Source organism: Glandiceps talaboti, chromosome 4, assembly GCF_964340395.1.
Source record: "Glandiceps talaboti chromosome 4, keGlaTala1.1, whole genome shotgun sequence".
NCBI lineage: Eukaryota > Metazoa > Hemichordata > Enteropneusta > Spengelidae > Glandiceps > Glandiceps talaboti.
The window spans coordinates 20995250-21013789 of record NC_135552.1 but is presented as its reverse complement, the minus strand read 5'-3'; the positions used below and the strand labels follow the sequence as shown (position 1 = coordinate 21013789).

Below are 18540 nucleotides of genomic sequence, written 5' to 3'. Positions count from 1 at the left end.
AACAGTAACTCATTATATAATTAGAATTATATGTTTGATTAGCACACATACACGATACTAATTGATGTGTGTGTTTGTGGCTTTGTTTGAATTGGACATTTCATCTTAGCTCTTCGTTCGCCAATATACAGTGAAATTTAAATGTAAGTTATGGAGGTATCATACTGCTGATGACGATGTCGCCTAACTAAACTTACCACAATGCTGTTCATCTGATTTATCACCACAGTCATCTTGCATGTCGCAAACTGCAGTTTTGGCTATACATGCTCTCGTGGTCGTGCACCAAAAATTTCTAGACGTGTCACAGAATCCAACAGGTTGAGGTGGAGAACAATCAAGAAATTTTATGTCATCAACCGCCGTAGCTGCATTGTATGCGCTGTAACGCATTTTCTTAAATGCAACCTGAAAATCAAAGTCGAAAATACTGTACTGTAACACTAAACTCCATCAGTATAAACAGGATAAGAAGGCCTTTTGAGGGTGTTGCTTATCATGTTTTGGCAGTACCTGAATGTTATAAGGGCATTGTTAAAATGCAAATGATTATCATTAACATAGAAAATAACAACATGATATATAAGTGTAAAGTAATGTAAATTATTGACCAATTAATTGATTGTCATTTCCCTGCTAATCATTGAATATGCAAATAAAACGCTAACATCCAGATAAAATGTTTGCGTTTATCTATACTAGCGAAATGAATGACATTGTGCAACAGGTGTTGAAATCTTTTAGATATTTCTATTTTGGATATTTCGCTAATAAGCTGTTTAGTAATACTCGCATTAATCATTCAAAGTAGAAGAAACACCATCGACTAAATAGAATATATATGTGTTCAACATCGTATTTGGATTGGTATGACAAGATAACTAACCTGCCATGGTGTTGTCCTCTTCCCAATTCCTATTAGCAAGTTATTCCATTGATCACCCTTAGTGCCATAAAATGAAAACACTTTAGTTTCTACATCGTCTGCTTTGATCCAAACCTCAAAATAATATGGGTATATGCCCATTTGGTACCACCAAAAATCGAGCCTACATTTAGAAGCTGCCACTGCAAATGATGGACTGTAGTACTCTGCGGTCTCGTATGGGTAGACGTAGGCACCAACCATGGCGACATAGGAATAATAGTCTAAAATTAACAAATGATATATGAATGCGTTTAAAAAGCCTCACAATAGCCAGGATAGTGTCGACAAATTCATGTAGCAAAAGCAAGTAGCCCATAGGAATCGATCATCTACATCTAAAGATAATAACACGATAACAGATTTAGAAGTTTACTTAAAGATGGCAATGTCATAGATGCATTTCTAAATCTGCATTTAACATGCCAAGTCCCAATGATTTTATCTTGTGACTTGAATATAAACCCACAGGAGGAAACTTCCCCATTATGACTTTTATTGTTTTGCAGAAAACCACTTTTCCAAATGTCTAGGAGACTTTGGTATATGATAATAAAATTCTGCGTAAAAATCAGGAGATTTAAATGAATATCTTTTTCATCAACACTCTAATTATAAATAGTGTATAATTCACAAAATACTAGTCAATACGTGTGAAATTAAAGTTAAAGTAACCGTTTTGGTTTATCCTAATGCCGTTATCATTTTACTTAAATAAGACTCAATATTTTTTATCCATATTTGTTTCCGATATTGTCATGTTGGCTAAACAAATACTTACAATATAAAGACTTCAAAGGATAGGTGTGGTCATATCTTGGTGCTATATCTGGTGTTACCTGTGTATCATAACCACGTGCTCGGTGCCAGTTAAACTTGTCATTTGGAGTACCTTCAGACCATCCACACTCATTAATCTGAAAGTTACATGTTGTAGCTATGTACAGAACAGAAAAAAATAGAATGTAGCTATAGCAAATATGACTTACACATACAATGTCATGTCAAAACCATATGTAAACTGAATGCCTTCCGAACGAACAAAGCCTTTAGAATCTGTTCCTACACATGTTGTCGGAATGCAACTTTCTGTGATGCAGTTATCATACATGATGTACCCCAATATTGAAAAATCAGCTTATGGTGTTGCCTAAAGACCGAAGGTTATCAATTATACAAATGAATCAGTAGGACTTTTAGCTACATCAAGCTTAATAGGACACGTGCATGCTGTTATCATCTATACATTAATCAAATTATATGAAATTTGATATTTGCATTCCAAAGGTTTTGCCAAATGAATCATTACAACTAAAACCTTTACATTAACAAGCTTAATAAAACGTATGCACATTATTATGGCTGATATCTGTACCAAATTATAGTATATGTTATGGAGATGTAGCGTAATTACTGAAAATCATTAATTATCAAATGACTCATTTAAACTATAAACTACATAAGCAAAGTTGATGGGACGTGCTCTTTCTTATGGTTGATGTATGTATAGTAAGTTATGGGGAATTTTGAAGTCTGCATTCTTAGGATATTTACCAAAACCTAACCCATTCTTACAATTAGCATAAGGAAGATGTGTTGCAAGTTGTATCAAAAGTGATACAGTAGTTTCAGATATTCAGATATCGTGTTCACAGACCGATGGACAGACACACACACACACACACACACACACACACACACACACACACACACACACACACACACTATCATAACATCACCTTCCCTAACGAAAGCTTATGAAGGTAACAAATGAAGGTATCTGGAAGTTTATAGAATGTGCTCTTTCTTATGGTTGATATATGTAGTTAGTTTTCCGGTGTAACGGCTCGCCTCCGGCTCTCTGTTATTACGGGAAAAATTACCTCTCGCAGCAGGATATGGAACGGTATTTGGCAAATAACATACATACATACATACATACATACATACATACATACATACATACATACATACATACATAACATCACTTTCCCTTATGGAAGCTGAAGAAGGTAAAAATAAAGGTATCTGGAAGACATAGAAGGCAAGTGCATATGTTATGGTTATGACTTCAAGTATAATTGTTAGATGCACGGAAATTGCAAGGTGTGTTTAGCTTACGGCAATCGACTTCATCCGAGTTGTCTATACAGTCACGGGCAAAGTTACAGTATTTAGAAGCATCAATACATACACCATTTGTACAAGTGAATTTACCAGTACCACAGGGATTACCACTGGGTGTTGGAGCTGACAAAAAGGAAAAGTAGAAATATAGATAAGTTACATATTATAGTATTATATTATATTATTGCCTTGATGTTGGGTTATACACCTGATGGTAAGGATACAATCAGCACGATGTGTAGCAGAGTGCTATATCCTTGAACCGAAGGCATATAACCCAATATCAAGGCTACAATATATTTATCATATGTCATAGAAGATTAGGCAACACCAGACCCCAAGGGGATTGGTTGTCCGGGGAAGGGTTCTAGCTACGGGGTTTGCATAATTTGAAAGACCTAGGTAACACGTTTGCGCATGTCCAAGACTAACTTTCCTTGTTTGCATAATGTATACAATTTGCGAAGTTATTCCATTGGTGACTTGTTGCCTACCCTCATTCTTTCTATTATCAAGAGTTGTGAAGTACATGGGCGGGTGCTATTTCGTATTTCGTAATGCTTGTCTATTCGTATTGTGACGTATAGACATTTGACTATAACGATTCAGAGCTCTGCCTGTTTTGATAAGGAACCATGCAATTTTAGTAGACGCCTGGGTGTGGAGATACATTATATCTTCTACGTCCAAGGTAAATTACTGTATCCTCTTTCTCTTTTTTCCCCTTTAATCATCCTCTCTCACAGATAACACCACCATCGCCCGTAATAGGACAAATTACATTGATAAACAGTTGCGATATATTTACTGTATACAAATTCCGACGCCAGTCTATAGCATGTGTCGAATACGTATTTACGCCAGAATTACTATCCACAAGAAGACCCTTTTAAGTAATAAAGTTTGATTTTGATGACTGACTTGCCAATCAAACACTAGGCATACATGTAATAGTGTCACATACCAAGCACATTTCAGATAATATAGTCGCCAACCAAACACCAGGCATACTATAGGGTCATTGACCATAAATTGACAACAGGCATACTATAGGGCCATACATTTACACCAGGCGTACTTTGGGGTCATTGACCATACATTTACACCAGGCATAATATAGGGTCACAGACCTTAAATTCAGATAGTAGACTGCTATAATCCAAGCAAAAACTGTGATGTCAAATTTTTAAGCTTCATTTGATTTGTAATATTGCCCAGTTAGTGATACGATGTACATACGGTGTGAACTTATTAATGTCTTCATATTTTATAGTCAACCAAACATTTATTTGAGTGCGAATCAGTAACAATGTCTTTATTTAGGCAAAAAAAGATATTTGTTTCTAGTCAGGATATATTGTCTCAAGTGGTGCAACTACCCAATTTTTTTCACTCACTCTACTTTGTGTGACAAATATTGTTCTTTTTATCTAGTACTTTGAGTAAGTGTGTATGTGGGGCAGATGTCATTTGCTCGCTCACGACTGGCGCTACAGTTGTCTTCACTGAAGCAGAAATTTATGTAGGGAGGGTTATATACATATCTTCAAGGTGTGGCATCTGTATTAAATAGAAAGGATAAAATATTTATGTAAATTTAATACTTAAAAAAAGAACTTGACATTCATATAACATATTTCATTATAAATAGAACAGAATACTTTGATCATGTTCCTGTTCAAGATATAAGAGCTTCATGAAACAAAGGTAACAAACGTCACAGTATATGAACAGTATATATTTCAATGAATGAATGAGTTCATTGAAATTTTACGTTTTTTCATAGTTATCAATGGCCATGCTTTATTCCTAACATTACTCGTGATTCATCAAATTTGAAATGCACTCTGCATTGGATTTCCCAAACTCAGCAAGTTTGGCCAAAAAGGGTAAAATAATTAAGCTACATATCAATAAACGTCGTAACGTTTGTTAACTAACCTGTGAGGCTGCTGTGTGATGATCACCAGGTTTACTCCCCTTGCCATGCCTCTACTCATTACCCTTGAAGATTCTAACAAAGACCAGACAAACACGAAAAAATCGACGCGGGGTATTTTACTGATGCGCGCGCTGACAACAAAAACATTTTTTTTTGTCCTTATCGAAGTTATCCATTCCTTTCTAGATATCATGACTGATTGATTAACATACATAAACAGCATAATGTATAAACTCACCGACGGTTGGTGGATGAACTGTAGCTCCATTTGGTGCACCTGAATATTAGAATACATAAATACTGTTCAAAACCAATCACTCACTGACATAATATCTCAAGTTATTTGCAAATATACATATATTGATTGTGTTTGTGCGCACGTCATTTTGATTCGCCAGATGTCAAAATTCAAGTCTGTGTGCCCTAACCCCATAAACATCCCACCAGCCTTCACTGTCTCCTAACGGCCTTCTCTCTATGAGGTGTTTTTTCTCATTTCGTCTGCACAGTTAGGGTGGGTATGTCCATAATTTCCACAGACATGTGTGGTAGGGATGCCATCATTCTACAATCTAATGTACAGTAGGGGTAGCGAGGCCCCTTATTGTCAACATGCTACTAAGGAGTTAGATAGAGGGTCCATGTCTTCCTCGTACTACTGTGAGGACCTGTGTAGTAGGGGTTGGGATTAGTTAAGTTTACATACACCTCTGTTTAGTTGGGTTTATCAAGGGACCACATGTTCAACATACTACAATGGAATCGGAGTAGAGATGCCCATATCTTCATTCTGAAGGCGGGTAAGGGGCATATCATTCGATTGTGGAGGCAGGGAACAGGGGCATATCGTCTGCACTCTACTGTGCAGGCGGGGAAGGAGGCCCGTATCTGCCAAACATTGCTGTGGAGGAAGGGAGGGGGTCTATATATATTCCATTACTTTTTAAGAGACATATTTTAACTATATAGATGATGATTAATAATAGCAATCACAACTTACCTATACAGTAACTGTTGCTGATGACAATATCATCAATTGCAATGTCACTCTTCGAACCATCTCCACGTGTAGCAATAAAGATTATCTTGGATAGAATCACAAAGATTACTTAGTATTATACTTAGGTATCTAAAATAATTTGAGATGTTGTAAAGAGCTTTATAATAAAATATTGTTATGAACAAAAAACATTATATTATGGCATTTACAGTTAAAGTGAAAGTGTTTTATCCAATGTCGACTTTAAATTGTAGATTGAAGTTGCTGGGGTATGTATTTTGCCAAGTGATTGTATATCATCATCTCAAAAATTTTCTATTGCTTACAATTAAAATAACCCGTACTTAATTCATGGTTGTTTACATACGGATATCAAGCCGGTGTACAAGTCGTCATCAATAACAGGTATTAAAAGGCATTTCATCAGCTAATAAGAAGTATGGCGCTGTTTCCAGTAAAGATGTCATGTATTTTTCAATTGGCAAAAAATAATTTAAGACATCTTCCCAGTTACAGCTACTGGGCAAGGTGAAAGGTCAAGACATAGTGATTGACACTGTTCCTAATTAACGGACACATTGACAATGCCATTTCTTTGTTAAGAGGAAAGTCTCTGGCGTTCACGGAGAATGGGTGAGACCGTTAATACTAAAGGAATTTAATTTGGATTCACCCTCACATAGATTCATCCATTTGTACAAACCAATTCTTTGCAATGCATAATCATTGTGTGTACACACTGATCCGTTACACGTAAAATTCTATTTTAAGCCATACCTGGGACTCCTTGCGAGCTTTGAATGGGATTTTACCATAATTCCATTTATCATTCTGGTCACCACTTAATGTCCATATGGTATCTGGGGAATCTGGGTCATCGGCAATGGTGATGTCTACTTGGAGAGTACCCATATTAATACCGTACATGTAGTACCAGAATTCTAGACATCTGTAGTCCTGTCCTGCTGGAAGGACTTCGCTGTACAGCTTAGCATTGACCGCGGTACTGGACCCTGAAGCGTCCATCAATAGGTAAGTGCCTGAAAACAATTTCAAGAATTACATTGTTACTTCTGATTTATGTACTACCAAACCAGAGTGCCTATAGAGTTTCACGTTGGTATCAAGATGTTTGTAACGTCCCACACACAAGGCTTGTTGTTATAAATCACGTAACACAAAATACAGAAACTGATAGTGTACAAGTATATAAAATGCTATATTTTATCTCACCATGAACACAAATTATCATCACTACACAAAACTGTATTTTTGTTCACAGTCATACAAAATGTTATTGTTTATGTGCGTTATCAGTACCTGTATTATGTTTTTGTGATTCGTAACATATACATTTGACATGTACATCTATCAAGGACTCACTATTACATGTATTTTGTACAAACTGTGTTGAAGAGATCATTGCGAACGTTTCTTTCTTAAATCTTTTTCTGTTCATATATATTTGAGTGTTCCTTTATACTTCAATGTATTCCATGCCAAAAAAAGTGTAGAAACCATTGATGTCTACTTTTAAGTCCTGTTGTATAGATCATAGACTTATATATCTGTGCTGCGATACCCCTTTTAGTGCTTCAATTTGATTTGGTGTAACGTAATGTTATGTGCTAGGGTGTGGTATGGTGTGGTATGATGTCATGTTAAGTGACGTGGCAGTATCGACGCGACGTAGTGCCACACGATGCAATGCGATGTGATGTAACTTATTATCCTTTTTACCTGTATCTGATCCTGTGGTATGATCTACCGATGGTCCTGTATCACCTGTTGCTGTAGCACCCATGTTCATTATCCAGTATATGTCGACATCATTCAAGCTGTTTGTCCATGAGCACCTGCCATCTTCAAAGTTACACTGAGCTGAAAATAATATATCGAATACAAATTCCATGATTACTTCCAGGGTTTCAAAAATGATAGATGTTTGACTGGGGTGCCAAATATTATGAATTATGGACAGGAATGTTACAAACTATGGATGGTTGACAGGATTCCAACAAATTGTAAATAATTGACAGGGTTGTCACAAACTGTGAGAAAATTACATCACTGCACGAAATTCTAAATGATATCGATGTACAGGGTTCCAACACATTCGAATCTATTCACAGGGTTGTCACAAACTAAATGATTGACAAGATTGCAATAATTAAATGGTTGAGGGTTACATCAAGATATAAATGACTGACATGGTTGAAATAGATTAAAATGATTGGCGGGAGTGCAATAAATAATTAATTATTGACAAGATTGCAACAAAACGGTTGGCAGGATTGCAACGAATTATAAATGAGTGACAAGGTATGATAGGAACTAACCAAATAAGATTAACTTTCATATGTTCTGTGTGTTCAAGTAACTATAATGTCAACAGCATGTTCTTTACATTAGAGTGACCATTTTTGTTTTGTTTTTCAATGTATTTCAGGATATCAATGTTACCTTATTAATAGTTGAATATCATAGTATGTAGTGAATGTCGGACTTATGTACAATTTATTCACTTTAGCAGCTGGATTACACATTATCATATCAAAGTTATAACTTACTTGGATTTGTACAGTCACTGTCCAGGATCTGAAAGTCATCTAATGCTACATAGCCTGTGTCAACATTGGTCCGTACAATTTCAAACACAAGCGCAAAATTGCTCTGTTGTCTTAATGAGAATTGTGCCAGATTCCAGCTATCTCCAAGTTCTAAATTTCGCATCCACACCGGGTGACTCAAGATGTTATCGATTTTAAGTCGTACACTTAAGACACCCATGCTAACACCACTTCTGGCGTAGAAGAATTGTAGACATCGACTTGAAGCCGTTGAGAACGTCTTTGAGATATATCGAGCGACTTGACCGGAGTTGCTAGATGATGCATTCGCATATAAGTAATGACCTATCGGGAGAATGATAAAGAATTTACGTACATTATATTAAGGTAAAATAGATTATTTCTCCTTCAAAGACCTTTATAATGCAAAACATGAAGAGCCATCAATCTATCCATCGATCCATCCATCCATCCATCCATCCATCCATTCATTCATTCATTCATTCATTCACAGACAGGTAGGCAGACAGGCAGGCATATAGACAGACATATGTTCTACGTACATACATACATACATACATACATACATACATACACGCACGCACGCACACATACATACATACATACATACATACAATTTATTTATTTATTTATTTATTTATTTATTTATTTATTTATTTAAAGATTCTAATCTCTTTAGGACATATGAAGCTAGTGAGTGTTTTTTCTGAAAATATTTGTGTGTTCCAACTCTCTATCACTGTGACATATATTTTATCATTATTGGAACAATGGGGTTGATGATGATCGTACGAATTTAGACTCGAGTATATCACGAAGATTAAGAATAGTACAGCGCCCCATGTGGTAGGATTGGGAACGTAAAGAAATGATAGATTTTACACACTCCATTGGGTTCACGCAAAAATAAACCTGGCGACCACCTATTTTAGGAAAGTATCCGTAAATATAACATTTCCATTTTAAGTGACATTATAAGAAGAACGCTATTTCATTATAAATATATGTGTGGTTTCTAATGAAGTCATGTGATCAACCATATGAAAGATATCAAGGAAATCTTAGAAATATAGTTTTAGTATGTTTTTTTCTATGTTTTAATGTTTTTGTTGCAATACCACTTTTCCTACGTAGCAAAGATATTGGACCTGGTTACAAGATATTAATAAAGCGAATGCAGGTTTAAAAAGTTGTGTTTTTATCGTAATATACAATTTTCATAATTTATGAAGTTCACGTTATATCCTATTTTTAGCATTGCTCAAAAAACAAATGCGGCAATCTCATATTCTATTTCTGATTTGTGTGAGCATATTGAACAAGTGTATTTTGGTCTAAACGTGATCAACTCTCAGTAAATTTAATTTAATATTACATATCGACCTTCCCTATAAATGACGTACCGCTTACGGCTTCATATGTATGATCCACGGCAGGGCCAACATTAGCATCGCCTCTGATGAGAGCCCAATTGAAATCACCATTGACATCGTGTGCACCACCGCATAATCCATTTTCAAAATCACAACTCATATTAGCTGCAACATAAAGAAATCTATATCACCGGGATTTCGTCTTAATTTGCAAATGCTATCAACGTTGTATAACGATGTATTAAATTCAGTGAGACTAACCACAATGGTTGATTTTAAGATAAATAGTGTGGGGGGGGGGTGTCAATCTCTGTTAACTTTATTGTGTTTATCTTAACATGAAATTATGCGATCAGTCTCACTGAACGCCACTCACGGTAATAAAGACATTTTCACAAAATATGATTTCACATATATTACCAACAATTACTTGTGACTTCAAAAACACCAAGAGTACATGAGTACATAAATGCTATACACGTCAGTGTAAAAAGCCTTCATGAATGTTCAGTGTTCAACCATACATTACATTATTTCTACAGATTCCCATGATGCAATAGCCCATAGCAAAGATACCTATACATGCAAGATCAACATGATATTTCTCTGAAATCACAAATAATTGTAGGTGATGTAAAATCATGAAATTACTCTCCAGAATCCATACTTTATTAAATATCTCTATTTCCTGGAGTGGCATTCTACTTAAATGAATCGTTTAATAGCATTTGCAATGTAAGACGAAATCTACCGTACTACCTTTTTAAAAAAAAAAGTATTATGTTACAACGCTTGTACGAATGAAATGATCAACAAATGAATCGTGCGTTCGATATTTTAATGTTATATTATCACGTGATAGTTGCTGTCGACAATCTGTAATGAATACTATACCTGGTGAGCAATAACCATTTTGGAATGTGATGTCATCAATGGCTATATCTCCCAATATATTGTATCCCTGTACAGCTTCCAAAACAATAATCCTCGATACATCTGACGACACTAGAAGATTAACCTTAGCTTGTATCCACTTATCTCCATACGTAGTTTTTCTACTCCACACTGTACTACCAAGTGTGCTACTCTTCAAGTAAACATTCAATGAGCCAATGTGTGCTCCGTACATGTTGTACCTATATATATATATCAACGAAATAAACATTATTAATACCAGAATTCCACTTTTCTAGTCTCTGCATAAGCATTTGAACTTAAAGATGGAAGTGAAGATGAAAGGTCAAGTTGAATATGTAATCTATTGTTCTACCAGGATCGTATATATGTAACAAATTTCATTTTATTTATTTCAGTCACTCAGGCAGTAATTATGATATGCTAATGAGGCAATTCAGTATGCAACATTTACTTCATAATGATCACGTAGTTTGTAACACAAGAACATGCCAATCAATACGTTTAATTTTATTAGGATGGTAATTACTCTCATTGCTAAACATGAATATCAACATAAATGAGTCAAATATTGTTTTACTAAAATAGAATCATTCAATGCATTCAATAAGTTACACTTTATTAAAACAACCTTATCAAGACACATTATAATTGTTGAAAACTGCCAAATAATATTTAGGCCAATTGGTATGCGCCCTCTTCCAATGAAAAGTATCAATGTATATTACGTTAATGCCCTGGTACGTTTTGTGACAGCTTAGCTATATTCCACGGAGACATACAGAGAAATTATCAACAATTCGGGTAAGTAGTCAAATTAGTGTGAGTGTATTTCAAATTTCAATTTCAAATAAATACATACATACATACATACATACATACATACATACATACATACATACATACATACACACACACACACACACACACACACACAGACAGACACACATTGCGAAGGGTAAAAATAACATAATTATTTACCAGAAGGATAAACACTTGGGCTGATTAGCTGAGAACGAGACACTCGGACTGTTGAGTCTTGCTGAATCGCCGGCATCGTTATCCTCGCTGTTTTCTATATACATGTAGTAGCCATCCACTGTAAGAAAGCAAATCACAATCACAGTGCCCTGACAAGGCAATAACTATTTATAGGATGGATGCAAAAGCCATCGATGATGCCTCAGGCCACCTTGGTTTAAAAAAATTATACAATGAGCTGAGATAATACGAGCAGTCCCTCAAAAGTATTAAATTCTCTACAAAAAGATAAAGGGTAACCGACACTTTGTGAAAAGAACGAATAACTTTAGGTTGTCCTTAACCAACACAGTAAACATGCTTCTAGGGAAAATTGGGTGGAGCTTTCCCACAGAATGAATTCTTTGAAACGAAGAATTCATATAGTGCAATTACGTCTTAACAGAAATCCATATTTGGCTCCTGTTCGCATTAGCATCATAGCTAAGGCATTGTCGAAATCTTACCTCCCTTAGTGTGGTCTCCACTAGGTCCGGTATCTGGAGAGGCAGTTTGACCTTGCTGTCTTGTGAAATCAAATGAATCGTCTGTTGACTGGACCCAGTTACACAAGTCAGTTTCAAAATCACAGTCCAAATTTTGAGAAGCTAGACAACAAAATAAAACATACAAAATAAATACAGTCAGTTCGCATTTCAACTTTGATTATTGCTGATCAATTTTTATATTTTGTCTTTCTTATGAATCTGATGTGTCGTGTATTAAATTACTGGACTTCTTTCACATATTCCCGTTTCCCCTTCTCGAAACTCATATGTGTGTGCACGTTCTCGAAGCCACGGTGTTTTTAGATGCGTACAATCGAAATAGTGCCAGCCAATAGCCTCTGGTCACATAGGATTTATATCTCCACGCTGGCAAGTCTATTTGAAGAGGGTAATGTCGGTGAAAGAAATCAAGTCACGGGGAATTAAATTACCGGTGTCGGTCACACACAGAGGTTATGAGATTTAGGGACGATCGCACAATGTCATACAAGCCCAACAAGCGAACTTCGTTTGGGATGGGACTGGCATCAATGCGATTGCTGAACTTCATTTTCGCACTTCTAGCAAACTTTCACGCCTTCAGTGATAAAAACTTCTGTATTTACTATTGAGATTTACTTCGAATGTGACATACAGTGCTGGGTTTATGGTAGTATTTTGATGTGTTTACCATCATCTCAGTAAACAGGTTCATAAGGTTGGGATTCCATGTTTACCATCATGTTTTTTACATTGCATCGATCGTCGACCGCTGCAATTTTCATCATGGTTGACATCATATTATATAAACGTGTGATGTCGCACTTGTTAATGTTTAGGGGAGGGGGGGGGGGCGTTGTCCTAAACGAACGATGTTCGCTTATTATTAAGCTTGTGCGCGACATGTCCACATTGTGCGATCGTCTTTCAATGACTTCCCCCATTACTTTACGGCGCTCAAGAAGAGCGCCCCCAACGTGCCACAAGAACATTCATTTCTGTCTATACGATGTAACTCTAGAAATTACATACTTACATATAGACTTAATTTTTTAATCCAACCGCACCGGGTGGGATCGAACACAGACTGCAGTGGTAAGCAGAGCTAAATACTTGACCACCTAACTTATATCAGGCCAGACGATAAAATGTAGCAATGATGTAAGATTTTTTTTTGTGCCAGCGATAAAATGTAGCAGAGTGTTATTAAGATTTATGTCTAGGCAGATGACGACATGCAAAAATATTGCTTTAAATCGTTCAATGGTTAGTTTATTACAGGAGAAATGAATAATATAACTGCTGAGTAATGGAGGGGCGTGTATCAGTTGATTTTTGACATCTCAACTCCGGGATTGCACCAGAAAGGGGCGTCGTTTTGTTTGTTTTATTTGGTGCCAATCGGAAAGTTATTTGACAAAGTAATGAAATGCTGTGACACCTTAAAATCCCACGTAGATTAATCCATTGTTTTTGACAGCAAGAAAACGTGTGCGTTAAAAAAATCCTCTTTTAAAATAAGAGGAGAGAGAAGTAGTTTAAGGTAGAATTAAAAAAAAACACAATTCTTTTACTTTGGGGTGGAGGTTTGAGCCATTTTCGTTCTCAACCTACAAAATCGATTTTACTTTCAATGGATATATTTGTTCTCCTAAATGGAATCATTTCTTTTAAAATGTCATCAATTTGAGAAGTGGAAGAACTTTCGATATAGTAAAAGCCTGGCACGGTAAACTGTCAACAAAAGAACGAGTTTTTCTTAACTACATACCGGTTTTGTATTCATAGCACTGTATACTTCTACATTACTGATTTGAAATTGATTGTGCTGTGCGAAACATTTTTCGATTTTAGCAATTTAGTTAGACGGGGGTGGGGTAGCGGGGGGGGGAGGGTCTGAAGCTTAACTAAAATAATTTAGTATTTTATCCAACATTGAACTATTGATGTCACCCCTAAGTGTACTCTTCTAGGAGCAACTCTGAAGAACGTGATGCATACATTCAAATGTTTTAAATGATAACAGTGGTCTATGCGTGTTTACCTTGATCGTGAGGACATCCAAAATCGCAAAGAAATTTTGATTTTATTTGTATATGAGTTGTTAAGGAAACTACAGCAATGATGTCAGAGTAATTTAGAGAAACCATTACTTACCTGCCACAGCGAAACATATCGCTATTGCAACGACTAACTTTTTCATCATCATACTCCGAAATCCGTCTTATATCTCTCGTCAGAACTAACAAACTCTTGTTTGAGAAAAACTGAAAAGAGGAACGACAGAAATCTAAATAGTACAATTCCGTTACATTACACTTCTGTCTGGATATTTTGAACAATAACAGTACAAAACAGTCGATGTTAAAGAGAAGCAGTGGGTGGTTGAAATGAGCGGTGGGTCCCGAGTTGTCTCTCTTAATACGTAGTTATCAAATCATATTTGAGAGGGAAAAGGTGAAAGTGTCAGTAAAGTATGTCTGTAGCTGACAGTAACCATAGAAACTGACATGAAAACACACCTTCCTTTGCCAAGTTCTATCCGGGGCTTTGCTATTACATGTACATAGCTAATTAAGGGGCCGTGCCATTTAAAACATGATGCACAAAAAAACGTAATTACTTTGCTGTAGTTGAGACCCATCCTACCCCACCCCACCCCCACCCACCCCCACCTCAAAACGAAGATCATAAGGTGAAAAAAATAATTGTGTTTCCGATAAAATGCCTTCAGAAATAGGGTAGGTAGGTCGAGATTTATTGCATTTATTATTATTATTATTTTTTTTTTACCTTTTTTAATTGTTTTTATTTCTGAAAAATATTGCTACCCCAAAACAAACAAAATGTCGGTCAGAGTACCCCGTCTGTGACAGTTTGATGAAATATGTACACGCATCGCTGGGGAAAGAAATCAGGCGTGCGTGCGTGAAGGTCAAGAAGACAAGTCATTTCGTATCTTTTTGTTTAGGGTCGGAAGTAAAAGTTGGGTTAGTGGAAACACACAATTTATTTTATTTGGCCTAACGTGAAATGGGAAAATGAACGAACTGTCCTATGTAGCTACTACATGTCCCAGGCTGTGACATTTGCATGTTTTTATACTTATGTTTGGATTATTGGCTGGGCTGAAGGCCAGAGCATTACCTCCCAAACACTCCCGATATCAGATGGCAACACTCCCGATATCAGATGGCAACACTCCCGATATCAGATGGCAACACATATTAGTGAAACTGAGGTCAAAATCTCAACATTATTCCTCAATACCCAACTGTTTCCATTTTAGTCCTGTGAGACCCATTTTCTAAAATATGGTCGCCCCCCCCCCCCGATTTGCAAAAAGTAACCCCTTCTCATATTTCTCCAGCCCCCCCCCTCCCCATGTAATTACTGAAGGTTTTATTATGGTCATGCATTCAAATTGAATTATATGAATACTGAGTGAGCATAAAATACAATTACACTAAGACATTATATGCATCCTGAAGTGAAGGAACTAGTGATTTATTAACCTCAGCTGATCAAAAGTTACAGTGAATTTAGAATAACAGAATTAGAATAAAAATACTATTTAGGTATAAGGTAGAGTTGCAGCATCAGAAGGTACGGGTAACGAGAGCACGCCATGGTAACTATTAATAAAACCTGAAAATATCTGAATAGAAACCTGAAAATATCTGAATAGAGAGCCAACCAATGGCAGTATAATTTGCGGATAGTATAGAGTACTTATAAAGTACAAACAATTGACATGTGTCACCATAACATCGTTCTTATTGCAAGCTGTAGAAACAATTTTGCATGTTTGATTTTTACCTTCTGAATTTGTAATCACAAGTTCAAGGCATACAATCTGAATTTAAATCCGATGTAGTGTGCACATCATGATTTCTGTTTGGCTGTTACGTTTACTGTAGTCTTTTGTGCTTGCTCGTTACACACAACTGACACAATACCACAGATTATCCCGAGCCCCACGACAGCGCTGAGTGAATTTACTGTCATTGTCATATTATTGTCATATTGATGTCATTGCACTGTTGACATACCCCAGAAATGTTGCCTCATGCCCTTTCTAACACTATAACCCCCATAGAAAAATCAATATGTGGTTTAAAACAATCGCCACTTTCATCTCAATTACTGTCATACTGAAAGGCAAAAAACGTCCACCAGAACCGTAAAGTTAAAATTATCAGTGCACCAAATAATTCACACTTTGGACTATGTCACTGATTCTATTTCAAATATGAAGTCATGTGATACCCTAAGATGTAACAGCGTCTCCATCCGTACGTGGCGACACCTCTTCGGTGCATTTACTAAAGGTAAAAAGTCGCGCGACGCTATCATATCCACATAGATATGTGCGACCTTACGTTGACAAGCGATCTGCCCTTTGGGTTACTTAATAAATTCTAAAGCATATTTTGTAAAAATGCTCAATTCTGTTTTATCGGAGATCATGTACAGTCATGTATCATTTGCCACATTTTTTTCAAATGTCGGAACAACAAATAATCATGAAACCAAAAAACACAAACTTTCAAAAAAAAAACTTTAATAGAGGGAGATACACTGGTCGTCACGATCCAAGTTCACAATGGCTGATATTGATACGAATAGTACAAGCCTCGTGTGAGTGACGTCAAGAGTTCAATATTAGATTTAAGAAACTTAATTCATTTCGTCCGACCTCAGACCCCAACCCTACCCCCTTCTAACCTAATAGGTCACCACTGGCACTTGTTTCAGACAGAATGATTAATTTCAAACTATGTAGTGCCATGATAGATACAAGCTATGTGTGTACTGAAACTTCAATGACCATTGTAAATAATTGACAACAACAAATATAGCAACAGTAACAAACTTAAGTGTTTGAACAACATGCGGTTATACAGCTAAGATGGAGAATATATTATCACATAAAAGGCCACAAAATGTATATTGATGGACCACATCAAAAAAGGTCAGTCAAAGAACAATATTCAACAAGAATTAAGAGTTTTCAGAACGCTTGGGGTAATATTAATTTCCAGGAGCTATCAGTACCTCGTTCCCAACATGTCCCGACTATTCAGTGCCGTGCATGTACTTCATCGAAAATTCTTCCACTTTTCACGTTGACGACATTTGTTCAGAAGTATTTATATTTCGAGTTACAATTTGATCTCAGAAAAACAACATTTAACAAATTGTTTTGTCGAATGATCTATTAATCTTTCAACCCCCCACGTGCACTATATTGACGAAAATGGCAAAATTTGATTTCGAATACGAAACATCATATGGCCCCAATAGGCAGATCACTTCACTATATGCTTTTGAAAATTCACGCGACTTTAATAGTACCTTGACCGGAGTAGCTTGCCCTGAACGCGACGAAGAGGTGTCACCAAGGATCGAAGCGATTTTTTTTTTCAGGGGATCAAATGAGTTCGTCGGCTTCAAATTTGGGACAGAATCAGTGATATCAGTGCCGTATCTTGCAGACCTATGTTTGCATGATACGCCCTGTAACAAAGTAGTATCACCGCCTCCTACTTGTCCCTACTTGTCCGCTCAAAAAATAAAAAGGTACGCCCCTCAAATCAAACAGCGTCAACTTGTTATCATATTGACAACAAATCTGAGTTTATTCCAACAGAAGAGAGTGGTCATGTAAGGTCTCTCTAGTATACGTTACGGACATTGCGAAGATCTTTGTTCTGCCTATTGCAACTTACATTGTATAGTTCACATTGCTGAAACGGCAAACTATCTAAGATGAGGGCTCCTATGTGTCGCGTCATTCGCAAGCGAAATAAAAAATAACACAGTTGATGATATATCGTTTTAAATGAAGTCTTGCTGCCTAGGAGTTGAGACAGACTGGAACACAACTAACCAAGTTGAATTTCTTATATTATGGTATATTTGCTTTAATACTACGTTGAACCTGACAACCGACACTAGCTCACGTGCATAGCACCTGCCTCGTTTAGAATGCGACGTGTCAGCGACATCTGGTGTACATGTATAAGGGAACCAAAAGTAGTTAGGACCAGGGCATGGGTAATGGTCACATTTTACAAAACTGTTCCCAGGGCTAGGGAGGGTCACATTTTAATGTTACTCATTTGCATGATGTAACTTTGCATCATTTTGTGATTT

General features: G+C 36.4%; 1 protein-coding gene across 1 annotated transcript in view; it reads right to left on the bottom strand.

The window, feature by feature from the left end:
* LOC144434302 (MAM and LDL-receptor class A domain-containing protein 1-like) overlaps positions 1–14590 on the bottom strand; it is a 40369-nt gene extending 25779 nt beyond the window's left edge. The window contains exons 1-14 of the mRNA XM_078122754.1: positions 14539–14590; positions 12361–12501; positions 11855–11972; positions 10853–11094; positions 9989–10123; positions 8565–8909; positions 7735–7875; positions 6772–7034; positions 5995–6079; positions 5233–5271; positions 3047–3175; positions 1707–1862; positions 887–1149; positions 198–408 (exon numbers count right to left, since the gene is read on the bottom strand). Coding sequence (XP_077978880.1) covers positions 198–408; positions 887–1149; positions 1707–1862; positions 3047–3175; positions 5233–5271; positions 5995–6079; positions 6772–7034; positions 7735–7875; positions 8565–8909; positions 9989–10123; positions 10853–11094; positions 11855–11972; positions 12361–12501; positions 14539–14590 — 2320 coding nt within the window. The remainder of the gene's footprint in view (positions 1–197; positions 409–886; positions 1150–1706; positions 1863–3046; positions 3176–5232; positions 5272–5994; positions 6080–6771; positions 7035–7734; positions 7876–8564; positions 8910–9988; positions 10124–10852; positions 11095–11854; positions 11973–12360; positions 12502–14538) is intronic.
* Between the last annotated feature and the right edge of the window lie 3950 nt (positions 14591–18540).